The sequence below is a fragment of the Heptranchias perlo genome, unplaced genomic scaffold, assembly GCF_035084215.1.
Source record: "Heptranchias perlo isolate sHepPer1 unplaced genomic scaffold, sHepPer1.hap1 HAP1_SCAFFOLD_88, whole genome shotgun sequence".
Classification (NCBI taxonomy): Eukaryota; Metazoa; Chordata; class Chondrichthyes; order Hexanchiformes; family Hexanchidae; genus Heptranchias; species Heptranchias perlo.
In genome coordinates, this window is record NW_027139918.1 from 1573766 (window position 1) to 1601326 (window position 27561).

At 48.1% G+C, this 27561-nt stretch overlaps 1 protein-coding gene across 1 annotated transcript; it reads right to left on the reverse strand.

Moving 5' to 3' along the window:
• On the reverse strand, positions 1–26394 carry LOC137319603 (THAP domain-containing protein 5-like). The gene is made up of 5 exons (XM_067981701.1): positions 26338–26394; positions 20981–21657; positions 17547–17979; positions 2074–2201; positions 1–127 (listed from the first exon to the last, which is right to left on the reverse strand). The coding sequence occupies exons 1-5, from the start codon at positions 26392–26394 to the stop codon at positions 1–3; spliced, it is 1422 nt and encodes a 473-aa protein (XP_067837802.1).
• Positions 26395–27561: the final 1167 nt, after the last annotated feature.

Consider the following 27561-nt stretch of genomic DNA (forward strand, 5'->3'; position numbering starts at 1 on the left):
TCAGCGCGGCACCCGGAAGTAGCCACGATTTCGGCGCGATCCGGTCACGTGACCGGACATCGGGATTTTCGCGGCCCTCCCGCTGGAAACCCGCAGGTAACCCAACGCGAAAATCGAGCCCAATGTGCTTCAGTTAGCACATAACCATTATAATAAGAGACACAATGTGCTGTAATTAGCACATAAGTATCATAATAATAGACTCAAGGTGCTGGAATTAGCACAGATAACTATTATAATAATAGACACAAGGGGCTCGATTTTGGGATCGTGTTTCCGGCGGGTTCCCAGCGGGGCGGCCCCTAAAATCCCGATATCCGGTCACGTGACCGGATCGCGACGAAATCCCGGCCACTTCCGGGTACCGCGCTGATGTGCGGGGCTGCGCGCGCAAGCCCCGCTGGTGGGAATCCCGCAGGCAATTAAAGCCAGCGGGGTTCCACTTGAGAGTACTTACCTTGCTCGTTGTGGTCAGTTAATGAGCTGAAGCAGCTGTCAAAAGAGGAAGTGTGGGATTTTAGGTTCAAGGCAGTGAGTTTCCCACACTGGGGGAAACAGTCCCTCCTCAACCAGGCATGTTGCAGCCAGCAGCCTGTGGCAGGTGCCAAGGTGCGCTCCACGGGGGAGAGCCCTCACCCACGCAGGAGGCCACCGCGTCACATAGGGCAACGCCTGCCCTCCACCACCCCCCGCCAAGCCAGAGGACAGATCGACACGAAACCGCAGCCCCAGTCCGAGGACCCACCCACCTACCCTGCACAACCCCTCAGACCAACACCTGCCAGATGGGTGGTGCGTTGACATCGTCGGAGGACGAACAGGATGACCAGCCCCAGCAGCCTCACAGTCCACGCCGTCTGCCTAGGAGAAGTGGGGCCCCCCAACACGGTGCTGCGGCACACCCACCTGTACAGCAGGAGGGAGGGCAACCGCAGAGAGAGATGCGTCGCAGGAGGCACTACCCTTCGCACAGGGTGTACAGAGCCTGGCTCAGCTTCATGGACCTCTCCGTGGAGCAGTGCATACGAAGGCTCAGAGTCAATCGCCAGGTAGTCGCCGACATCTGCAGCCTCCTTAACGACGAGCTGCTCCCTGATGGACCAAGCAGCATCTTCCTACCTGTCGCCATCAAAGTCACCACTGCCCTCAACTTCTTCGCATCCGGTTCCTTCCAGGGTGCCAGCGGGGACATCACCGGGGTCTGTCAGTCCTCTGCACACAAGTGCATAAGGCAGGTCACCGATGGGTTGTTCCGCAGGGCCTCGCACTACATCAACTTCGCCATGGACGAGCGCAGCCATATGGAGAGGGCGGTTGGATTCCATGCCATGGCCGGCTTCCCACGGGTGCAGGGTGTAATCGACTGCACCCACATCGCAATACGGGCACCTGCGCATGAGCCAGGGCTGTTCATCGACAGGAAGGGGTATCACTCCATGAACGCCCAGCTCATCTGTGACCACCGCCAGAGATTTCTACACGTGTGCGCCAGATACCCCGGCAGCTGCCACGATGCCTTCGTCCTCAGGGAGTCCGCCGTCCCGCCCCTCCTGCAGGCACCCAACGCCGGCAACGGCTGGCTCCTCGGCGACAAGGGGTATCCCCTACACACGTGGCTCATGACACCTCTGAGGAACCCCATCACCGAGCCGGAGCGTCGGTACAATGACAGCCACACTGCTACCAGGTTTACAATTGATCAGACCATAGGGCTTCTCAAGATGCGCTTCAGGTGCCTTGATCGTTCTGGGGGAGCGCTCCAATACACACCATTCAGAGTTGGACGAATCATAGTTGTCTGATGTGCCCTGCACAACATGGCCCAACAGAGGGGGGTGCCGCTGGAGGAGGCCCCATCCACACCCGCCACCCACATTGAGGAAGGCGAGGGCGAGGAGGAGGAGGAGGAGGAGGCGGAGGAGGAGGAGGCAGAGGAGGAGCACGCGCCAGAGGATGTTGGACGACCCATGCGCCGAGCCGCGACTCACCGGGATGGTCGCCGGGCCAGGGAGGCACTCATACGTCAACGGTTCTCCTAGAGTCAGACACTGCGAGGCGCTCGCATCTCCTCACCTGCACATGCGAGCGGACATACCAGCCCCCTCCACTGAAAAGTGCTGCCAGTAATCCGGCACCCACAGCTGTGTGCCCAATGGGTGGCAGCAGGTGTTCGCCGTCATGATGGCCTCCACGGAACGCACCTATTGCACAAGCCGCGGAAGAATGGACGAGAGGTGGCAGGAGTGGTGAGAATAGAGTATTTAATATCTCGAATGTGACATTATATGAAAAAAAAAGTACAAATTAATAAACACCCTGGTGTATTCCCTTTGTGATTATAAGGCCTTTGGAATTCTTCTCCGGGAACCCCTACGTGGTGCTACCCCTGTGGCTCCAGCAGAGGTAGTGGCAGGTTGCTCGTCTTCTTGCCTTGACCGGGTAGATGCTTTTGGCGGACGGCCCCTGGGTTTCGGTGCCCGTGAGGGCACCTCCACAGACTGCTCCTCCTGCACCGGGGCAGGGGCAGACTCGGCCACCTGGAGAGGAGGCACCATTGCGGGTGCTGGTTGAGAGGTGGGCGACGGGTGGGACGTGGGGACGCCTTGAGAGGCGTCCCCGCTTCCATGTCCCCGGTCACCATCATCCCTCTCTTGGCCTCGGCCCACATCACCCCTTCCACCCTGCTGGACGGCAGATTGGATGGCATGTGTGAGGCCTTGCAAGGCCACCCCTAGTGTATCCCTCAGCCTGTTGGTGGCGTCGGAATGTTGCTCACCCTGAATCCGTACAGACGTTGTGAGGGCCTGCAAGGACTCGAAGTGGAGCTGTGCGTGACGCTCGAGGGAGGCCAGCCTGTCCTCCACCGCAGACAGTCCCGCACCTACCCGCGACACTATGTCGCCGGTACCCTCCTGTGCCTGCGCCACCAATGCCCACATGCAGGAGGTGGACTCCTCCATCGCCTGCGCTATTGTGGACAATGCGCGCGGCACCTCTGCCAGCACCTCAGCAATTAGCTGGTGGCCCTCGACGACTCTCCTTTTCTCTGGTGGCCCCCTGGGTTCAGCATCTGGGTCCGGCTGAGCAGAGCCTGGAGATGAGTGCTCCCTCCGTCGCGGACCCTCCGCGGCTGCCCCTGCCACCAGGGTCTGCTCATGCTCACTCGTGCGCAGTGACTCACCAAGTGCTACCCCAACTAGTTGGCGAGGGGGACCCACCGAGGTGCGTGTCTCTGCGCTGGTGGATGGTTGGCTCTGATGTGACGATGCACCCTCAGAGACCGCCATGTCCTCTGAGGAATCGCCCTCCATGCTCGCTTGATCCAAAGACGCACCTGCAAGAGAACAGAGGGCACTTTGAGGCATGTGGACCAACTTGACAGTGCGCCTGATGGCAGGTGATGATACGTTCACTCGCGATCATGGGTGTTGAGTGTCAGCTTTCCCTTACCGGCCGTTTCGGCAGCGACACACTCGCCATCGGCCACCGACAGGCAATGTCGCGTGCGGGCGAGGTCGAGCGCCTCCACCTCTGCGTCGGTGAGCTCCACCACTTGCGGCGGCCCACCTCCGGTGCGTGCCCTTTCGCGGTTGTTCTTGCTCCTCTTCTCCTGTGAAGGCAAAACACAGATGTGTGAGTGGGTGCGTCTTGCATCGTGAGACGCATCGAGCATCGGTGTGGTTGGGTTGAGCGTGGCGCGGAACGGATGGGAGGAAGTGTGGGCCACGTGCCCATCCCATTGCATGGGGATTGGGGTGTGTGGTAGTGTTCGGGTGGGGTCAGGGACGGTGGGTACTTGCGTGCACGGCGAGGATGGTGAATGAGTGGCTGTGAGGATTGCTGATGGAGCGCAGTGGTGGCTGTGCAGGAGGGGGTTGTGATCTGCTTGGCGTGATGGTGGGGACGGGATGTGGGAGGGTGCGTTGGTGTACTCACCTTGCCAGACCTAGTCAGGTCATTGAAGCGCTTGCGGCACTGCTCCCAAGTCCTTGGGGTGTTGCCCCTGCTGATCACCTCCGCCGCCACCTCTGCCCATGCCTTCCTGGTTGCGGCGGCAGGGAACTTGCGCCCATCCTCAGGGAAGAGTGTTTCCCTCCTCCTCCTCACGCCCTCCAGCATCAGCTGCAGTGCCAGATCTGAAAAACGGGGCGCAGCCTTTCCCCTTGGTTGAGCCATTCTCCCAGACCTCTTGCTTGCAGCAGGAGGGGCTTTGGGAGACTGCCCCTTTAACTGGAGCTCCTACATCGCGTCGACGGTACTGCGCATGCGCAGCCGGCCGGCACGCAGCTGGGGAGCGCAGAACCCGGAAGCAGGCCTTAATGGGTCCAATTATCCCGCGATCGCGTGGGGGACGCACACAATTACCCGTCCGCGTTTTCGACGCTCCCGGTGGACCACCCGCTGGGAACCCGCAGGCCTGCTAAATTCGAGCCCAAGGTGCTGGAATTAGCACACATAACTACAATAATAACAGACACAAGGGGCTCTATTTTAGCACCCGCTATCGGGTGCGTTCCTGGCGGGGGGCTCCGAAAATCGCGGAATCCCGGCGCGGTACCGGAGCCCGCCTCGAACCCACCCACTTCCGGGTTCCCCGCTGACGCGCCGGCGTGCGCGCGCAGCCCCCCCTGGTGGGAATCCGGCAGGCAATTAAAGCCAGCGGGATGCCACTTGAGAATATTTACCTTGGTATTTCAGGTCATTAACTGACCTGATTAAGGGATTATGTGAGGAGGGGTGGGATTTTAGAGCAAACTGGGACTGTTTCCCAAACTGGGGGAAACACTCCCAGCTCGAATGGACGTGTTGCAGCTGTCAGCCTGTGGCAGCTGCAAAGGTCCATTTGACAGGAGGGGGGGAGAGACCCTCACCCATTGCAGGAGGCCACTCTGTCAATTGGGACAAAGTTTGGCCTCCACCACCCTCCTCCTGACAGTCAAAGTCACCAACCTGCATACTTACCCCAGGTTCCGGAGACATGTACCTACCTTGCGGACCCCCTCAGATGTACATCTTGCGGATGGGGGCCGCCGTAGCTGCAGTCATGACCTCCTCGGAGGGCGAACAGCATCACCAGCCTCACCAGCCTCGCCATCCACGCCGTCCACCTCTGACACGTGGAGCTCCACAACAGAGTGCTGTGACACATCCACCTGTACAGCAGGATGGAGGGCTACCGCAGAGAGAGATGTGTCGCAGAGGGCACTACCCTCGCCACAGGGTCCACAGACCAAGGCTCAGCCTCCTGGACGTCTCTGAGCAGCAGTGCACACGGACATGTAGTCGTGGACATCTGCAGCCTCTTTCATGCCGAGCTGCTCCTGGCTGGCCCGAGCACCATCTTCTTACCTGTCGCTGTCAAAGTCACCACTGCCCTCAACAACTTCTCCTCCGCATCCTTCCAGTGTGCCACCGGGGACATCGACGATGTCTCTCAGTCGTCTGCACAAAAGAGCCCTGCAAATACACCTACACCCACTCTGAAGTGACACAATGGGTGGCATCAGTTGTGGGTCCTCATTGTGATCCTCAGGAGAGGGCATTATTGCACAAACCAGACAGGATTCGCGAAGACATGGCAGTAGTGGTGCCAATATAATATGTAATGTGAGTTGGTCAGAAATTCAATATAAGTAACAAACATGACAAACCCTCAAACACCCTTGTGCATCCCCTTCATGCTCACGACACGTTTGCCTTACGCTGCCTACTGCACATATGTGATGCATGCCCTGTGGCTGCAGCACAGGAGGTGGCAGGTTGAGTGAGGCTGGCCGTGAAAGAGATGCACGAGAGGGTGAGTATGAGATCGAGCCATGAGATTCTATGAGGATTGGGTTGAGTGGTAGTGGCGGGATGAGTACTGGTGAGGTGAGTAAGTGCAGGTAAGATGTGGATGAGGTTTGAGTGGTTATGAGGGGTTTTGTGACAGAGTAGTGTTGGCAGTGCCGAAGGAGATGTGGGGTGGGGGCGGTGATGTGGCAGACGGAGTGCAGGGGAAGGACTACGTGTACTCACTGTGGCTGACCTACTGAGGTCATTGGACCGCCTCCTGCACTGTATGCAGGTGGGCGATATGTTGATGGTGCAGGTGACCTCCTCTGCCACCTCGAGCCAGGCCTTCTTGGTGGCAGGGGCAGGCCGCTTCCTCCCGCCGGCCGGGTGGAAGATCTCTGTCCTCCCCCTCCTCCTCACCCCATGTATTGATACCTGGGGTGAGGCATCATTACACTGGGAGCAGCCTTCCCCCCGGGCTGCTCCATGCTGTAATTTTTGCTCTTTGTTGCAGCTTCTGTCAGTGGAGGACTTCCCCTTTAAATAGAGCTCCTCCAACTGACAGATCTTACTGCGCATGCGCAGCCCGCCCGACGCGCAGATCAGCAGTGGGGAACCCGGAGGAGCAGGTCAGTGGATCCAATTAGTGTGTTGTCTGCTACGATCGCGCGGGAAGCAGACTAATTTCGCCGGGCGCGTTACCCACGCGCCCGATAGCCCCCCCCCCACCCCGCCGAGAACCCGCAGCCCTGCTCACATCGGGCCCAATGTTCTGGATTTAGCACACATAACGATCATAATAATAGACACAAGGTGCTGGAATTAGCACATAACTATTATAATAATAGACACAAGTTGCTGTAATTAACATATAACTATTATAATAATAGACAGAAGGTGCTGGAATTAGCACAAATCTATTATAATAATAGACACAATGTGCTGTAATTAGCACAAATCTATTGTAATAATAGACACAATGGGCCCGATGTTAGCACCCGCTATCGGGTGCGTTCTCGGCGGGGGGGCCACGAAAATCCCGAAATCCCGGAGCGGGACCGGATCGCGCCTCGATCCCGCCCACCTCCCGGTTCCGCGCTGACGTGCGGGGGTGCGTGCGCAGCCCCCGCTGGTGGGAATCCCGCAGGCAATTAAAGCCAACGGGATGCCACTTGAGTGTATTTACTTTGGTTGTTCAGGTCATTAACTGACCTGATTAAGGGACTGTGTGTGATTTTGGATAAACATGGGACTGTTTCACACACTGGGGGAAACAGTCCCAGTTGAAATGGACGTGTTGCAGCCGTCAGCTTGTGGCAGCTGCAAAGGTCCATTTGACAGGTGGGGTGGGGGGAGACCCTCAGCCATTGCAGGAGGCCGCTCTGTCACTTGGGACAAAGTTTGGCCTCCACCACCCTCCTCCTGATGGTCGAAGTCACCAACCTGCATACTTACGCCGGGGTCCGGAGACATGTACCTACATTGCGGACCCCCTCAGATGTACATCTTGCGGATGGGGGCCGCCGTAGCTGCAGTCATGACCTCCTCGGAGGGCGAAAGGCATCACCAGCCTCACCAGCCTCGCCATCCACGCCGTCAACCTCTGACAAGTGGAGCTCCACAACAGAGTGCTGTGACACATCAACCTGCACAGCAGGAGGGAGCGCTACCGCAGAGAGAGATGCGTCGCAGAGGGCACTACCCTCGCCCCACGTTCCACAGACCGAGGCTCAGCCTCCTGTACCTCTCTGAGCAGCAGTGCACACGGAGGCTCAGAGTCACTCGACATGTAGCCGTGGACATCTGCAGCCTCTTTCATGCCGAGCTGCTCCTGGCTGGCCCGTGCACCATCTTCCTACCTGTCGCTGTCAAAGTCACCACTGCCCTCCCGAACTTCTGCTCCACAGCCTTCCAGGCTGCAACCGGGGACATCCCCGATGTCTCTCAGTCGTCTGCGCAGAAGGGCCCTGCAAATACACCTACACCCACTCTGCAGTGACACACTGGGTGGCATCAGTGGTGGGTCCTCATAGGGATACCCAGGAGCGGGCATTATTGCACAAACCGGACAGGATTCGCGAAGACATGGCAGTAGTGGTGCCAATATAATGTGTGATGTGAGTTGTTCTTTAATTCAATAGAAGTAAGAACCAAGACAATCCCTCAAACACACTTGTGCATCCCCTTCATGCTCACGACACGTTTGCCTTACGCTGCCTACTGCACATATGTGATGCATGCCCTGTGGCTGCAGCACAGGTGGTGGCAGGTGGAGTGAGGCTGGCCGTGAGAGAGATGCACGAGAGGGTGAGTATGGGATAGAGCCATGAGATTGTATGAGGATTGGTTTGCGTGGTAGTGGCGGGGTGAGTACTCGCGAGGTGAGTAGGTGGAGGTAAGTTGAGGATGAGGTTTGAGTGGGTATGAGGGGTCATGTGACAGTGTAGTGTTGGCAGTGCCGAAAGAGATGTGGGGTGGGGGCAGTGTTGTGGCAGGCGTAGTGTAGGGGAAAGACTACGTGTTCTCACTGTTGCTGACCTATTGAGGTCATTGGAGCGCCTCCTGCACTGTATGCAGGTGGGCGATATGTTTGTGGCGCAGGTGACCCCCTCTGCCACCTCGAGCCAGGCCTTCTTGGTGGCAGAGGTGGGCCGCTTCCTCCAGCCCGCCGGGGGGAAGATCTCTGTCCTCCCCCTCCTCCTCACCCCATCTAATGATACCTGGGGTGAGGCATCATTAAACTGGGAGCAGCGTTCCCCCTGGGCTGCTCCATGATGTAATTTTTGCTGTTTGTGGCAGCATCTGTCAGTGGAGGACTGCCCCTTTAAATAGAGCGCCTCCAGCTGACAGATCTTACTGCGCATGCGCAGCCCACCCAACGCGCAGATCAGCATCGGGGAACCCGGAGGAGCAGGTAAGTGGATCCAATTAGTGTGTTGCCTGCTACGATCGCGCGGGCAACCCACTAATTTCACCGGGCGCGTTTTCAACGCGCCCGCTGGCCTACCCGCCGGAAACCCGCACCCCTGGTAAAATCGGGCCCAATGTTGTGTAATTAACATATAACTATTATAATAATAGACAGAAGGTGCTGGAATTATCACATAACTACTATAATAATAGACACAATGTGCAGTAATTAGCACATAACTATTCTAATAAAAGACACAAGGTGCTGGAATTAGCACATAACTATTAGAATAATAGACACAATGTGCTGTAATTAGCACAAATCTATTATAATAATAGACACAATGTGCAGTAATTAGCACATAACTATTCTAATAAAAGACACAAGGTGCAGGAATTGGCACATAACTATTAAAATAAATGAAATTTCACTTCATTTCACTTCATTTGACCCCATTTCACTTCATTTGTATTAATTGACCCAATTTCTTTTCTTGTCAATTCATTTGATCCTCTGTCACTTCACTTGACTTAATCTGACCCCCTTTCACTTCATTTGACATGATTTGAACCCTTTTCACTTCATTTCTCTTATTTTCAAACCATTTCACTTCATTTGAACCAATTTCACTTCATTGGTGTTAATTTGAACCCATTTTACTTCATTTTACACCATTTCACATCATTCTGACAAGAGAAATGGGGTCAAATGAAGTAAAAAGAGGGTGAAATGGGGTCAAATGTAGTGAAATGGGGTCAAATTAATTCAAATGAAATGAAATGGGTTCAAGTGAAATGAAATGTGGTCAAATAAAGAAAAATTAAGAGAAAAGGAGTCAAATGAAGTCAAGTAAAGTGATATCGGGTACAAATGAAGTCAAATAAACTGAAGTAGGGTCAAATGAACTTGAATGGAGTGAAATGGGTTCAAAAGAAATGAAATGGCATCAAATGCAGTGAAATGGGGGTCGAATGAAGTGAAGTGAAGACATAAATAAACTGAAATGGGTTCAAATGAACTCAAATTGAGTGAAATGTGCTCAAATAAAAAAAACGAAATAGGATCAAATGAAGTCGAATGAAATGAAAAGGACTCAAATAAAGTTAAGTGAAATGAAATGGGGTCAAATGTATGAACATGGGGTCAAATAAAGTTAAATGAATTGAGAGAGGGTCAAATGAAGTGAATTTGTGTCAATTGAAAGCTAATGAAATGAAATGGTGTTAAGTGAACGCCAATGGATGAAAATGGGATGAAATGAAGTCATCTGAAGTGAAATGGGGTCAAATGAATTGTAATGAAGGCAAGTGGGGTCAAATGAAATCAAATGAAGTGAAATGTGAGCAAATAAAGAAAAATTAAGAAATGGGGTGAAATGCAGTCAATCGGGGTCATATGAAGTGAAATGGGGGCAAAAAGAGAAAAATTAAGTGAAGTTTGATCAAATGAAGTCGAATGAAGTGAAATAAAGGCACAAATAAATTGAAATGGGTTCAAATGTAGTCTTACGGAGTGAAATGGGGTCAAATGAAGTGAAATCATGAAATGGTGTTTAATGAAGTCGAATGAAGTCAAATGATGGGGGTCTAATGAATTCAAAGAAAAGATATGGTTCAAATGAATTGAAATGGGGTCAAATGAATTGAAATGGGGTCAATTGAAGTCAAATAAAGTGAAATGGGGGCGCCATCCCCAAGTTGGACCCCACTCACTGGCGTCGACCCCATACTGGTCTCCTCTTGCTGCCCCCGACCCAATTTGGTCCATTTACAGGTGCGTCAAATGAAGTTTAATGGAGTTAGATTTCATTTTATGAATTTATTTGACCCCATTTCTTCTCTTTTCAATTCATTTGACCCAATTTCACTTCCTTTGACACCATTTCTCATTATTTGTCCCCATCTCTCGTCATGGGGCCCCCTTTCCCATCATTTGACCCCATTTCACTTCATTTGACTGAATTTCACTTCATTTGTATTCATTTGACCCAATTTCTTTTCTTTTCAATTTATTTGACCCTCTTGTCACTTCACTTGACTTAATCTGACCCTGTTTGGCTGCATTTGACACAATTTCACTTCATTTGACATGATTTGAACCCTTTTCACTTCATTTCTCTTATTTTCAACCTATTCACTTCATTTGAACCAATTTCACTTCATTTGACCACATTTCTCATTATTTGTCCCCATTTCTTGTCATTTGTCTCCATTTCTCGTCATGGGCTCCCCTTTGCCATCGTTTGATCCCATTTGACCCCATTTCACTTCATTTCACTTTATATGAACCCATTTCACTTTATCTGAGTTCATTTGGACCCATTTCACTTCATTTTACCCCATTTCACTTCATTTGACATAATTTGAACCCTTTTCACTTCATTGCTCTTATTTTCAATCCATTTCACTTCATTGGTGTTAATTTGAACCCATTTTATTTCATTTTACACCATTTCACATCATTCTGACAAGAGAAATGGGGTCAAATGAAGTAAAATGGTGTCAAATGGTGTCAAATTGAAATGAAATGTGGTCAAATAAAGAAAAATTAAGAGAAAAGTGGTACAAATGAAGTCAAATAAACTGAACTGGGGTCAAATGAACTTGAATGGAGTGAAATGGGTTCAAAAGAATTGAAATGGCGTCAAATGCAGTGAAATGGGGTTAAATTTGGTCAAATAAAAAATCTGAAATGGGGTCAAATGAAGTTGAATGAAATGAAAAGGACTCAAATAAAGTTAAGTGAAATGAAGGAGGTTAAGGGGTGATCTTATAGAAGTCTATAAAATAATGAGGGGCATAGATAAGGTCGATAGTCAAAATCTTTTCCCAAAGGTAGGGGAGTCTATAACGAGGGGGCACAGATTTAAGGTGAGAGGGGAGAGATACAAAAGGATCCAGAGGGGCAATTTTTTCACTCAAAGGGTGGTGAGTGTCTGGAACGAGCTGCCAGAGGCAGTAGTAGAGGCGGGTACAATTTTGTCTTTTAAAAAGCATTTGGACAGTTACATGGGTAAGATGGGTATAGAGGGATATGGGCCAAGTGCAGGCAATTGGGACTAGCTTAGTGGTATAAACTGGGCGACATGGACATGTTGGGCCGAAGGGCCTGTTTCCATGTTGTAACTTCTATGATTCTATGAAATGGGGTCAAATTAAGTGAAAAGGGCTAAAATGAAGTTAAATGAATTGAGAGAGGGTCAAATGAAGTGAATTTGTGTCAATTGAAGGCTAATGAAAGGAAATGGTGTTAAATGAACTCAAATGGAGTAAAATGGGATGAAATGAAGTCATCTAAAGTGAAATGGGGTCAAATGAATTGTAATGAAGGCAAGTGGGGTCAAATGAAATCAAATGAAGTGAAATGTGAGCAAATAAAGAAAAATTAAGAAATGGGGTGAAATGCATTCAATTGGGGTCAAATGAAGTGAAATTCTGTCAAATGAAGTGAAATGAAGTGAAATCGGTTCAAATTAAGATAAAAGAAGTGAATTTGGTTCAAATGAAGTCAAATTCTATCAAATCAAGTGAAATGTGGGCAAATGAAGAAAAATGAAGTAAAATGGGATCAAATGAAGTGACATGGAGTGAAATGTGGGCAAATGAAGTAAAATCATGACATGGTGTTTAAAGAAGTCGAATGAAGTGAAATGATGGGGTCTAATGAATTCAAAGAAAATATATGGGTCAAATGAAGTGAAATGGAGTCAAATAAAGTTAAATGAAGTGAAATGTTGGCACCGTACCCAAATTGGTCTCCGCTCACTGGCGCCGACCCCATACTGGGACATGTGAACCCAATAAAGGCAGAAGCAGGTGAGACTACAACGTGGATAAGAAAATGGCAGACTTGTTGAATGAATACGTTGTATCCGTTTTCACAGTGGAGGAAGAGGGGAACATACCAGTGGTACAAAGGAATCTAAAAATAAGTCAAGGGGCTAGTGAATTTCATATAAGTTAAAAAATGGCAATGGAGAAAACAATGGCACTGAATACAAATGAATCTCCAGGACCTCATAGTTTCCACCCTGGGGTATTAAAATAGGTAAAGAAATTGCAGATGAATTACTCAAATTTTCCAAAGCTCTGCAGATTCAGGAATTGTTCTTTTGGATTGGAAAATTGGAAATGTCACTCCATTATTTCAGAAGGGAGGGAGAAATCAGGTAACTGTAGGTCTGTCAGTTTAATGTTAATTATGGGGAAGTTACTGGAATCTATTATAGATAGAGGCCTAAATTTTATCTAGGAGGCGGGATCTCAGCGGGGGGGGGGAGGTGAAAATAATCGGTGGGAGACCCGGAGAAAAAAACTGTGCGGTTTCCCGAGCAATTGCGACTCAAATGAAGCCACTTACCTCAGCTTCTGGGCTTTGTGTCCTCATGCCATGCGGTGGGCGGACTGCGCATCTGCATGACGCATTTAAAGCCCACTATTTAAAGGACCAATGCACTTTGAAGGAGATAGGAGGCTACAATGACTATGCAATGTTCCAGAGCCAAGGCAGCACCTAGGTTCTCCGATGCAGCACTGGAGACTTTGCTGAGCGCAGTGAGAAGCAGGAGGGATGTGCTTTAACCAGCAGATAGGAGGAAGAAACCTGGATTTGTCACAAAGGCAGCATGGCTGGAGGTGGCAGACCAGGTCAGTAGCAGGAGCACGGTGCCCTAGTCCTGGTTGCAATGCAGAAAGAGATTTAATGACCTAACCAGGTCAGGAAAAGTGAGTACATCTACTGATTGATCTGCATTCTGTGGTGATCATTACCCCCTTCACACTGCCCTGTGATGCCTACTCCATCACATCACTCTTCACACCCCCACTTAAGGTTCAGTGACAAGTTACCTTTCTATGCACTTCTTCACCCCCCTCACTTTGTGCACCCACCTCTCCCACTCATCCCAATCCTGATGCAATGTGATCAATCTGTCTGATAGTCACCCTCTGATGCATCTGCTTCATTGTCATTCTGACCCAAAGCAATGCATCCATCGGGTGACTACTTCATCCTCATTCACACTTCTGTACTTGTAGGGCAAGAGTGCGCAAAATGTAAGGGAGAGGGCGAGGACTTGAGGGGGGCTTCCACAAATCGTGGCCCTTACAGAGGCGGAGGAGGAGGCCTTGGAAATAAGTCGAACGGTGGAGTACCTGGCCGTCAGAGATGCCGAGACTGGCACCCTGCAATCGTCTGGTGATAGAACTTTAACATCCCTCACACACAACATGGATTGATGTTATCAATGATTGACCTCATGGGATCCAAGGTGAGGTAGCCAATTGGATACAAAATTGGCTTGACGACAGAAGACAGAGGGTGGTTGTAGAGGGTTGTTTTTCAAACTGGATGCCTGTGTCCAGCGGTGTGCCTCAGGGATCGGTGCTGGGTCCGCTGTTATTTGTTATTTATATTAATGATTTGGATGAGAATTTAGGAGGCATGGTTAGTAAGTTTGCAGATGACACCAATATTGGTGGCATTGTGGACAGTGAAGAAGGTTATCTGGGATTGCAACGGGATCTTGATCAATTGGGCCAGTGGGCCGATGAATGGCAGATGGAGTTTAATTTAGATAAATGTGAGGTGATGCATTTTGGTAGATCAAATCGGGCCAGGACCTACTCCGTTAATGGTAGGGCGTTGGGGAGAGTTATAGAACAAAGAGATCTAGGAGTACAGATTCATAGCTCCTTGAAAGTGGAGTCACAGGTGGATAGGGTGGTGAAGAAGGCATGCTTGGTTTCATTGGTCAGAACATTGAATGCAGGAGTTGGGATGTCTTGTTGAAGTTGTACAGGGCATTGGTGAGGCCACACTTGGAGTACTGTGTACAGTTCTGGTCACCCTATTATAGAAAGGATATTATTAAACTAGAAAGAGTGCAGAAAAGATTTACTAGGATGCTACCGGGACTTGATGGTTTGACTTACAGGGAGAGGTTAGACAGACTGGGACTTTTTTCCCTGGAGAGTAGGAGGTTAAGGGTTGATCTTATGCAAGTCTATAAAATAATGAGGGGCATAGATAAGGTCGATAGTCAAAATCTTTTCCCAAAGGCAGGGGAGTCTATAACGAGGGGGGCATAGATTTAAGGTGAGAGGGGAGAGATACAAAAGGGTCCAGAGGGGCAATTTTTTCACTCAAAGGGTGGTGAGTGTCTGGAACGAGCTGCCAGAGGCAGTCGTAGAGGCGGGTACAATTTTGTCTTTTAAAAAGCATTTGGACAGTTACATGGGTAAGATGGGTATAGAGGGATATGGGCCAAGTGCAGGCAATTGTGACTAGCTTAGTGGTATAAACTGGGCGACATGGACATGTTGGGCCGAAGGGCCTGTTTCCATGTTGTAACTTCTATGATTCTATGATTCTATGACCTGTTGCACACCTCTATATGCTCATCACAACATTACTGATTATTAATATTGTTGTATGTTCTCTTCCAGGGGCGTCATGGACTGAAGACGTGGTCAAGGGCGATTCCTCAGAGGATCTCCATGCCATGAGGGCTTACCGTCACATCTTAGCAAGCCATCCACCAGCGCAGATACTCATACCTTGGTGGGTCTTATTAGAGAGGTGGTTGGGTTATCACCTGGTGAATCAGCACACACAAGTGAGCACGAGCAGACACTGGGGTAGCGGTGGAGAGTCCGCGCATTTAGACACAATGCCTTTAGACTTGTCTTTTTAAGATTGCGAGTCATCTTAGTATTATTTTGCACTATGGCCCAATTTGTTTTTCGCCCTTGTTTTCTCTGCCTTCCACTATTACTTCTTCCCTTTCTATCCTTATTTCCCCCTCCTCTGTCCCCCTGCTCAGGTTACCATCCCCCTGCCATTCCAGTTTAAACCTTCCCCAACAGCACTAGCAAACACCCCCGCGAGGACATGGGTCCCGGTCCTGCTCGGGTGTAACCCGTCCCGCTTCTACAGGTCCCATCTTCCCCAGAACCGGTCCTAATGTCCCAGGAATTTAAATCCCTCCCTCCGACACCATCCCTGCATCCAAGCATTCATCTGGTCTATTGTCCTGTTCCTATACTCACTAGCACGTGGCACTGGTAGTAATTCTGAGATCACTACCTTTGAGGTCCTTTTTAAAAAAAAAATCTCCTAACTCCTTAAATTCACCTTGCAGGACCTCATCCCTTTTTTTAAACCGATGTCGTTGGTACCGATATGGACCACGACTACTGGCTGTTCACCCTCCCCCTCCAGAATGTCCTGAAGCCGCTCCGTGACTTCCTTGACCCTAGCACCAGGGAGGAAACATACCCTCCTGGAGTCACATTTGCGGCCGCAGAACCGCCTATCTGTTCCCCTTACAATTGAATCCCCTATCGTGACATCGCAGCTGATCCTGCCCGTTTCAATTGAACCTATGCCTCTTGTAGAATCTGTGACTGTTAAACATAGAAGTTTATTTTTTCTATGGGAGCTTGAATACTTCAATAAGATCACCCCTGAGCCTTCTCTTCTGTGTAAACAATCCCAGCTTCTGCAGAGTCTTCTCAACTTGGGTGGCTCATCCCAATTATTAATTTAGTTTCCCTTCACTAACCCTAACCCCTCCAATGCCTGGGTATCTTTCTCATAATAACAAGTGACCAGAATTGTACACAGTACTCCATACCAATACTCTATACAATTCAGAATCACTTCCTAATATCTGCTCTTCTTCTAGTTGTCCAGCCCAAGATACTATTTACTTTCTCTCCTGCATAGTGTGCTGAAATCTTCAGCAATGTAACAATACCCCCTACTCTCCTTTGTGTTGCCCTGTAGAATAATATTATTTGGCTTATATTGCCACTGTTGAGCATCCTTTCTCAAGCTCGTGACTTTGCATTTTTCCACATTAAATGACATCAGCCACTCATCAGCCCAGATTATAACGTCTTTAGAAAGGACAGGGGAAATTGGAAAAGGAAGAGTAGCAATATTGATAAAGGACATGATTGCAGCATTAGAATGGATATCAGTAAGAGTGAGCAGGCAATCGAAATTCTGGGTAGAATTGAGAAATAGAAAAAGATGTAAGACTTTGGTGAGAGTTGTCTACAGACCTGTTGGAGTGATAAAGTAACAGGATGCATACATATGGAAATCAGAGAAGCTTGTTGCAAAAGCAGCGTTGTTATAATGAGAGACTTAAATTTTCACATAGACTGGGAGAAGCAGAACAGCTCAAATCTAATGGAAAGAAAACAACTTGCGTTTGTATAGCACTTTTAACGTAGTAAAACGTCCCAAGACACTTCACAGGAGCATTATCAAACAAAATTTGACAATGAGCCACATAAAGAGATATTAGGACAGGTGAAGGAGGTAGGTTTTAAGGAGCGTCTTAAAGGAGGACAGAGATGCGGAGAAGTTTAGAGAGGGAATTCCACAACTTAGGGCCGAGACGGCTGAAGGCATGGCCGCCAATGGTGGGGCGATGGAAATCGGAGTTGTACAAGAGGCCAGGATTGGAGGAGCGCAGAGATCTATGATGGCTGTATTGTTGGAGAAGGTTATAGAGATAGGGAGGGGCGAGACCATGAGAGGATTTGTACACAGGATGAAAATTTTAAATTCGCGATGTTGCTGGACTGGGACAACGTAGGTCAGCGAGCACAGGGATGATGAGTGAACGGGACTTGGTGTGAGTTAGGATACAGGTAGCAGAGTTATGGAGGAGCTGAAGTTTACTGGCCAAGAGAGCAGGCAGATAACCAGTCTCTTGCACCTTATCGCTACTACTTGATTTACCCAAGTTCTCACTTAACTTTACCAACCTTGGTAGCTTCCTGCACTGTAGGCCTTCACCTAGGTTTCTCAAAAAAAAAAACCGAGATTGATTTCCTTTACCTACCATCTCCATTATTTTCAGCTTCTCCTCTAAAATAACATTTTCCCTTTTCAGTTGGCGCACAAGATTTTCCATGACTCTCAGCCGGGCTGAATTCCTCCTTTCTCGCTGCTGTATAACTTTCACCTTTTTCTGTAGGTTAGTAATGATCTCTTCAAGTTGCTCAATGGTCAGATCATTTTTGTAGTATGAATGTTCGCCTTGTACTTCCGGTGTGTCAGGTAGTGTGGACATAACTGTTTCTACAGCTGCAATGACTGGTTCAGGGGGCAGCACTGCATGGTTTTGCACAATTGGTAGAGTTGACATAATTGGCACAATGAGCGCAGAGGGCAACGTCAGTACTGTTTCGAAACCAGACACTGTTTTCAAAGATCCGGTTGCTGCAGTCAGTAATACGTTTGATGTCTGAGAAGACATGTTGGTGGGTGATAATTTTTTTTTTATTCGTTCACGGGATGTGGGGGTCGCTGGCGAGGCCGGCATTTATTGCCCATCCCTAATTGCCCTTGAGAAGGTGGTGGTGAGCCGCCTTCTTGAACCGCTGCAGTCTGTGTGGTGAGGTTTCTCCAACAGTGCTGTTAGGAAGGGAGTTCCAGGATTTTGACCCAGCGACGATGAAGGAACGGCGATATATTTCCAAGTCGGGATGGTGTGTGACTTGGAGGGGAACGTGCAGGTGGTGTTGTTCCCATGTGCCTGCTGCCCTTCTCCTTCTAGGTGGTAGAGGTGGCGGGTTTGGGAGGTGTTGTCGAAGAAGCCTTGGCGAGTTGCTGCAGTGCATCCTGTGGATGGTACACACTGCAGCCACAGTGCGCTGGTGGTGAAGGGAGTGAATGTTTAGGGTGGTGGATGGGGTGCCAATCAAGCGGGCTGCTTTATCTTGGATGGTGTCGAGCTTCTTGAGTGTTGTTGGAGCTGCACTCATCCAAGCAAGTGGAGAGTATTCCATCACACTCCTGACTTGTGCCTTGTAGATGGTGGAAAGGCTTTGGGGAGTCAGGAGGTGAGTCGCTCGCCGCAGAATACCCAGCCTCTGACCTGTTCTCGTAGCCACAGTATTTATATGGCTGGTCGAGTAAAGTTTCTGGTCAAGTGTGACCCCCAGGATGTTGATGGTGGGGGATTCGGCGATGGTAATGCCGTTGAATGTCAAGGGGAGGTGGTTAGACTCTCTCTTGTTGAAGATGGTCATTGCCTGGCACTTATCTGGCGCGAATGTTACTTGCCACTTATGAGCCCAAGCCTGGATGTTGTCCAGGTCATGCTGCATGCGGGCTCGGACTGCTTCATTATCTGAGGGGTTGCGAATGGAACTGAACACTGTGCAAACATCAGCGAACATCCTCATTAATGACCTTATGATGGAGGGAAGGTCATTGATGAAGCAGCTGAAGATGGTTGGGCCTAGGACACTGCCTTGAGGAACTCCTGCAGCAATGTCCTGGGGCTGGGAGGATTGGCCTCCAACAACCACTACCATCTTCCTTTGTGCTAGGTACGACTCCAGCCACTGGAGAGTTTTCCCCCTGATTCCCATTGACTTCAATTTTACTAGGGCTCCTTGGTGCCACACTCGGTCAAATGCTGCCTTGATGTCAAGGGCAGTCACTCTCACCTCACCTCTGGAATTCAGCTCTTTTATCCATGTTTGGTCCAAGCCTGTAATGAGGTCTGGAGCCGAGTGGTCCTGGCGGAACCCAAACTGAGCATCAGTGAGCAGGTTATTGGTGAGTAAGTGCCGCTTGATAGCACTGTCGACGACACCTTCCATCACTTTGCTGATGATTGAGAGTAGACTGATGGGGCGGTAATTGGCCGGATTGGATTTGTCCTGCTTTTTGTGGACAGGACATACCTGGGCAATTTTCCACATTGTCGGGTAGATGCCAGTGTTGTAGCTGTACTGGAACAGCTTGGCTAGAGGCGCAGCTAGTTCTGGAGCACAAGTCTTCAGCACTACAGCTGGGATGTTGTCGGGGCCCATAGCCTTTGCTGTATCCAGTGCACTCAGCCGTTTCTTGATATCATGTGGAGTGAATCGAATTGGCCGAAGACTGGCTTCCGTGATGGTGGGGATATCGGGAGGAGGCCGAGATGGATCATCCACTCGGCACTTCTGGCTGAAGATGGTTGCAAATGCTTCAGCCTTGTCTTTTGCACTCACGTGCTGGACTCCGCCATCATTGAGGATGGGGATATTTGCAGAGCCTCCACCACCATTCACGACTGGATGTGGCAGGACTGCAGAGCTTTGATCTGATCCGTTGGTTGTGGAATCGCTTAGCTCTGTCTAAAGCATGTTGCTTCCGCTGTTTAGGATGCATGTCCTCCTGAGTTGTAGCTTTACCAGGCTGGCACCTCATTTTTAGGTACACCTGGTGCTGCTTCTGGCTTGCTCTTCTGCACTCCTCATTGAACCAGGGTTGATCCCCTGGCTTGTTGGTAATGGTGGAGTGAGGAATATGCCGGGCCATGAGGTTACAGATTGTGCTGGAATACAATTCTGCTGCTGCTGATGGCCCACAGCGCCTCATGGATGCCCAGTTTTGAGCTGCTAGATCTGTTCTGAATCTATCCCATTTAGCATGGTGGTAGTGCCACACAACACGTTGGATGGTGTCCTCAGTGCGAAGACGGGACTTCATCTCCACGAGGACTGTGCGGTGGTCACTCCTACCAATACTGTCATGGACAGATGCATTTGCGACAGGTAGATTGGTGAGGACGAGGTCAAGTAGGTTTTTCCCTCGTGTTGGTTATCTCACCACCTGCCGCAGGCCCAGTCTGGCAGTTATGTCCTTCAGGACTCGGCCAGCTCGGTCAGTAGTGTTGCTACCCAGCCACTCTTGGTAATGGATATTGAAGTCCCCCACCCAGAGTACATTTTGTGGCCTTGCTACCCTCAGTGCTTCCTCCAAGTGGTGTTCAACATGGAGGAGGACTGATTCATCAGCTGAGGGAGGGCGGTAGGTGGTAATCAGCAGGAGGTTTCCTTGCCCATGTTTGACCTGATGCCATGAGATTTCATGGGGTCCAGAGTCAATGTTGAGGACTCCCAGGGCCACTCCCTCCTGACTATATCACTGTACCACCACCTCTGGTGAGTCTGTCCTGCCGGTGGGACAGGACATACCCAGGGATGGAGATGTAAGAGTCCGGGACGTTGGCTGAAAGATATGATTCTGTGTGTATGGCTATGTCAGGCTGTTGCTTGACTAGTCTGTGGGACAGCTCTCCCAATTTTGGCACAAGTCCCCAGATGTTAGTAAGGAGGACCTTGCAGGGTCGACTGGGCTTGGTTTGCCGTTGTCGTGTCCGGTGCCTGGTGGTCCGATGCCGGGTGGATCGTACGGTTTTATTCTTATTGTGACTTTTCGTAGCGAGATTTTACAACCGAGTGGCTTGCTAGGCCATTTCAGAGGGCAATTAAGAATGTTTGATAAGTTGGCACTACAGCTAAAGCAGGCAAGTCCTCAAAGATTGACATCGCTAGAGTAGAAGGGACTGGCGTTGGAGGTTCTGGCTGGAAAGATGACAGGGTTTCAATATCTTGCGCAGCCGGGGGCACAATTTCTATGGACGTTAATGTGGGTTCTGATTCCTCGCGCGTCTGGGTTGGCACAAGCTGTAAAGTTTCAACAGATGGCGACATTGCAGTAGCTCCTACAGTTTCAACCGATGCCAGTGTCTGTGTAAGTTGAACAGTTTCAACAGCTGCAACATTTTCAAATGGCAATGCAGATGACTCTGTTAGTGCATATTGAAAGGATCCGCCTTTATCTATCTCTAGTGACTCAAAGGAATCCATTGCCACATTCGGTAAAGGCTCAGAAGTCGGTATTATCGCTTCAGACAGAGATTCAACACAGTCACTGACAGCAGACATAGCTATCTTATCCAATTCAGTCACTGAAGCTGATATAGTTGTCTCAGTTGACAGAGTTGGTTCAGTTGCCATGGCTAGCACTGCAAGTGCATTTGGCTCATTCAATGCAGGTGACAGAACTGGAACAGTTTCCATTTTCAGCACAGTGTCTTCTTCACTGCTTTGAGCTTCCAACCCCTTTTTTTGCCGTTTATTCCCATTTGATCGAGCAAGAGCTTTCCTTTTCTGCAGAAAGTATTTTTTTTTGAAGAGTTAAAACCCTTAGTCAAAAATGTCAATGATACAATTACAGATGATACTAAAATAGTTTCTATAGGATAAATTGTATCAGTGATATGTGCATACTTACAGTGAACATGCACAGGACTTTGTCTAGGTAGTCCTAATTATCACAAGAGTCATATTTACATACAGTAGCTAATTGTCCATTGTTGGTCTGACAATGAATTCAATTCTGTTAGGCATTAGACATTTAAAAGTTTCCGAATCTAAATCTACACAAATAACATTACATAAGCTGCCCTGGTGGCCTAGTCAGTGAAGGCACTAGTGCTGGTAGAGCACTAAGCCATACGGACCAAAAGGTCCAGGTTTGATTCCTACCCTGTGCTGAGTTAGCTGATCTCAGCCAGGGCAACAACTGAGGCACTACATTTGGCCTCAACCCTTTGGGCTAGGGAGGGGGAGAAAAAAAATCAGCTAGAGTTTCTGCTACTGGCTGCTACACACCAATTTCTCTCATCCCTTTTGCTCAAGGATGTTCACGCAAGGGTCCAAATTGTGTGTGGCTATCAGTGAAATCAGAACCAAGGTCAACTGCAATGCCCTTCATGGTGCAATAGCCTCTGGCATTCACCATCTTGGCTCAGAGAAGAATGAATATCTGGGTGAGATATCAAAGAGATAGAACTTGCATTTATATAAAGTCTTTCATGTCCTCAGGATGTCTCAAATCATTTCACAACTAATGAGATACTTTGAAGTGAAGTCACTGTTGTTGTGTAGGCAAGTGTAGCAGACAATCTGTACACTGCAAGGTCCTACAAACAACAATGAGATGAATGGCCAGTTAATCTGTTTTGGTGGTGTTTGTTGAAGGATAAATGTTGGCCAGGACATCAAGAAGACTTCCCTACTAATCTTCGAATAGTTACATGGAAGTTAGATTATGAAAAGAAATTAGCAAAAAATATAAAAACAGAGAGCAAGAGTTTCTATAGTTATATAAAAAGAAAAAGGGTGGCTAAGGCAAACATAGGTCCCTTAGAGGATGAGACCGGGAAATTAATGGTGGGAAACATGGAGATGGCAAAAATGCTGAACAAATATTTTGTTTCAGTCTTTACAGTAGAGGACACTAAGAATATCCCAACACTGGACAAACAGGGGACTCTCGGGGGGGAGGAGCTAAATACGATTAAAATCACTCAGGAGATGGTACTCAGTAAAATAATGGAACTCAAGGCGGATAAATCCCCTGGACCTGATGGCTTCCATCCTAGGGTCTTGAGGGAAGTGGCAGTAGGGATTGTGGATGCTTTGGTGATAGTTTTCCAAAATTCCCTGGACTCAGGAGAGGTCCCGGCAGATTGGAAAACTGCTAATGTAACACCGTTATTTAAAAAGGGTAGTAGGCAGAAGGCTGGAAATTATAGGCCAGTTAGCTTAACATCTGTGGTGGGTAAAATTTTGGAGTCTATTATTAAGGAGACAGTAACAGAACATTTAGATAAGCATAATTTAATAGGACAAAGTCAGCATGGCTTTATGAAGGGGAAGTCATGTCTGACAAATTTGCTTGAGTTCTTCGAGGATATAACGTATAGGGTGGATAAAGGGGAACCAGTGGACATAGTGTATTTAGACTTCCAGAAGGCATTCGACAAGGTGCCACATAAAAGATTATTACTTAAGATAAAAAATCACGGGATTGGGGGTAATATTCTGGCATGGGTGGAGGATTGGTTATCGAACAGGAAGCAGAGAGTTGGGATAAATGGTTCATTTTCGGACTGGCAACCAGTAACCAGTGGTGTTCCACAGGGGTCGGTGCTGGGTCCCCAACTCTTTACAATCTATATTAACGATTTGGAGGAGGGGACCGAGTGCAACATATCAAAATTTGCAGATGATACAAAGATGGGAGGGAAAGTAGAGAGTGAGGAGGACATAAAAAACCTGCAAGGGGATATAGACAGGCTGGGTGAGTGGGCGGAGATTTGGCAGATGCAATATAATATTGGAAAATGTGAGGTTATGCACTTTGGCAGGAAAAATCAGAGAGCAAGTTATTTTCTTAATGGCGAGAGACTGGAAAGTACTGCAGTACAAAGGGATCTGGGGGTCCTAGTGCAAGAAAATCAAAAAGTTGGTATGCAGGTGCAGCAGGTGATCAAGAAAGCCAACGGAATGTTGGCTTTTATTGCTAGGGGGATAGAATATAAAAACAAGGAGGTATTGCTGCAGTTATATAAGGTATTGGTGAGACCGCACCTGGAATACTGCATACAGTTTTGGTCTCCATAATTAAGAAAAGACATACTTGCTCTCGAGGCAGTACAAAGAAGGTTCACTCGGTTAATCCCGGGGATGAGGGGGCGGACATATGAGGAGAGGTTGAGTAGATTGGGACTCTACTCATTGGAGTTCAGAAGAATGAGAGGCGATCTTATTGAAACATATAAGATTGTGAAGGGTCTTGATCGGGTGGATGCAGTAAGGATGTTCCCAAAGATGGGTGAAACTAGAACTAGGGGGCATAATCTTAGAATAAGGGGCTGCTCTTTCAAAACTGAGATGAGGAGAAACTTCTTCACTCAGAGGGTGGTCGGTCTGTGGAATTTGCTGCCCCAGGAAGCTGTGGAAGCTACATCATTAGATAAATTTAAAACAGAAATAGACAGTTTCCTAGAAGTAAAGGGAATTAGGGGTTATGGGGAGCGGGCAGGAAATTGGACATGAAGCTGAGTTCGGATCGGTCAATGCCCTGTGGGTGGCGGAGAGGGCCCAGGGGCTATGTGGCCGGGTCCTGCTCCGACTTCTTGTGTTCTTTAGATTTGTGGTTGGGATCAGATCAGCCATGATCTTATTGAATGGCGGAGCAGGCTCGAGGGGCCGATTGGCCTACTCCTGCTCCAATTTCTTATGTTCTTATGTTCTTATGTTCTTGTGTTCACCTTAACAGGAAGGAGAGGCCTCAGTTTAACACATTGTTCAAAGATGGCACCTCCTACAATGAAGAATTTCCTCAATACTCCAGTGAATGATCGGCCTAGATCATGTGATCAAATCCTGCAGCGGGACTTGAACCATAACTTTCGAACTCAAGAGGCAAAAGTACTATCATTGAACCAAGCTGCCAGTAACTGTACCCAAGCAAAAGTCAGTGTCCTCAGATGGAGCGAGAAAAAAAATTGGAATTAAAAAAAAAAATTCGTAATATTGTTGTTGTTTGTAGGACCTTGCAGTGTGCAGATTGGCTGCTACACTTGCCTACACAACAACAGTGACTTCACTTCTAAGTATCTCATTGGTTGTGAAATGATTTGAGACATCCTGAGGACATGAAAGACGTTATATAAATCCAAAATAGTGCTCAAAATATCATGTCACAGTAAGGTACAATTCCTGAGAATTGGTACATATTTATGAAATTAGAAATAGTAAAAGACAATTTACCTGCCAGTGGAATATTTAAAGTAGCTCGCCAGTTCCCCGAAGCTTCTTTTACATTAGGATTAGTAGCATGCTAAGGCGGATGGCTAAGAAGGCACGGAATACAAGATAGCCTTTTGACTTGGGTTGGAAATTGGTTGGTAGGAGACAAGAGTGGTGATAAATGGCATGTACTCTGATTGGCAGGATGGGACAAGTGGTGTTCCCCAGAGATCTGTTCCTACGCCTCAACTTTTCACCATATTTATTAATGACTTGGATGAAGGAAGAGAGTTGTATATCCAAGTTCACACATAACAAAGTTAGGAGGGACAGTAAGTAGTGCAGCTGGGAGTAGGAAGTTGCAGAGGGACACACAGATTAAGTGAGTGGGCAAAACTATGGCAGATGGGAGTTCAATGTGGGCAAGTGTGAGGTCATTCACTTTGGATCCAAGAAAGATACATCAGAGTATTTTCTAAATGGTGAGAAACTAGGAACTGTAGAGGACCAAAGAGATTTGGGAGACCAAATAGACAATTCATTAAAAGCTAGTAGACAGGTGCAGAAAGCAATTAAAAAGGTTAATGGAAGGTTGGCATTTTTCTCAGAGGCTGGAATACAAAGGGAAGGAAGTTGTGCTTCAGTTCTATACAGCCTTGGTCAGACCCCATCTGAAGTACTATGTTGAGTTTTGGGCAATGCACCTCAGGAAGGATATATTGGCCTTGGTGGGGGTACCACACAGAATCACCAGAATGATATCAGGACCTAAAGGATTAAATTACGAGGACAGGTTGCATAAACTTGGCTTGTATTCCCTTGAGTATTAAAGATTGAAGGCTGATCTGATCAAAGAGTTTAAAATGTTAAAAAGGATTTGATGGGGTAGACACAGAAACTATTTCCTCTGCAGGGGGAATAAAGAATGAGGGTACATCATCTTAAAATTAGCAGGCCATTCAGGAACAAAAATCATAAAGCACTTTCTCACGCAACGGGTAGTAGAAATCTGGAATTCTCTCCCCCAGAGGGCTGTGGATGCTGGGTCAGTTGGAGCTTTCAAGACTGAGAGGACTGGATTTTTGTTAGGTAAGGATAACAGGAGATATGGAGCAAAGGCAGGTAAATAGAGTCGAGATACAGATCAGCCTTGATCTTTTGAATGGCAGAGCAGGCCCGAGGGGCTGAATGGCCTACGCAGGAGTTCCTATGTTCCTAAGATCTGGTTAGCAAATCCGGCAAGTTTACTTTGAGGTTGCCTCCAGCTGTTGACACCTGGGCATTCGGAGTTAGCAGCATTGGCATGCCACTAAATCCAATATTAAAACAGCTCTCGAGATGCAACTGGCCACACCACAAGATTCCCTCCAATATCACAACTCTGAGTTATAGATAGTAACTTCTTGTACGGATCCCTCTGAAAATTCAGACTTTTTTTGTCCTGTGACCTGAACTTTCCTACCAATCTCAACTGCTTGCACAGAACATCCTTTATCTATTGTCCAATGAGTTTAATTGCAGCTACAGCTCTATAGCACCCTTTCACAACTACTCCATCCATTTATCCTTGTCGCCATGATCAGAGACAAAAGCTTGACATCAACTCCAAAAACGTACGTTTTTAACATGCAAGCATAGTTGGCAGATTGGTATTTGATCATTTTCACAATTCTGTGTGAAACAGGACTAGCAAATGGAGCTATTCAGCATCTATTATAGTCCATTATTTGCACTTAATGTTGTTTTCACATGTGTCAGGTAATTGATTAGAGAGTTTGCTGATAATCATTAACTAGAAGTGTAAATTACCACAGTGCTTGGTACAAAGGGATACATGAAGGAGAAACTGTTTCCTAGAGGTTTGTCCCTATATAACATAACTATTTGGAGCATTTGTCTTTCAGGATTTGTTCAGATACCATAGATTGAGAATAGGTCAGACTAATCCAAACCATGGGCCTATATTCTCTGGAGTTTAAAAGAATGAAAGGTGATCTCTTTGAAATGTTTAAAATTCTTAGAGGGCTTGACAGGGTAGATGCTGAGAGGCTGTTTCCCCTAGCTAGAGAGTCTAGAACTAGGGGAGCATCGTCCCAGGATAAGGGGTCAGTCATTTAGGACCGAGATGAGGAAACATTTCTTCACTCAGAGGGTTGTGAATCTTTGGAATTCTCTACTCCAGAGGGTTGTGGATGCTCAGTCATTGAGTATATTGAAGATTGAGATCGATAGATTTTTGGACTCTAGGGGAATCAAGGGATATGGGGATCGGGCGAGAAAGTGGAGTTGAGGTTGAAGATCAGCCATGATCTGAATGAATGACAGAGCATGCTCGAGGGGCCGAATGGCTTACTCCTGCTCATATTTCTTATGTTCTTATGTAATATGAACATAACCCATATTTCTCCTGTTTTGAGACAGCCCTCAGTTAGAATGACTTAAAAAAATCCCCAATCTGAATACCAAGCTTTA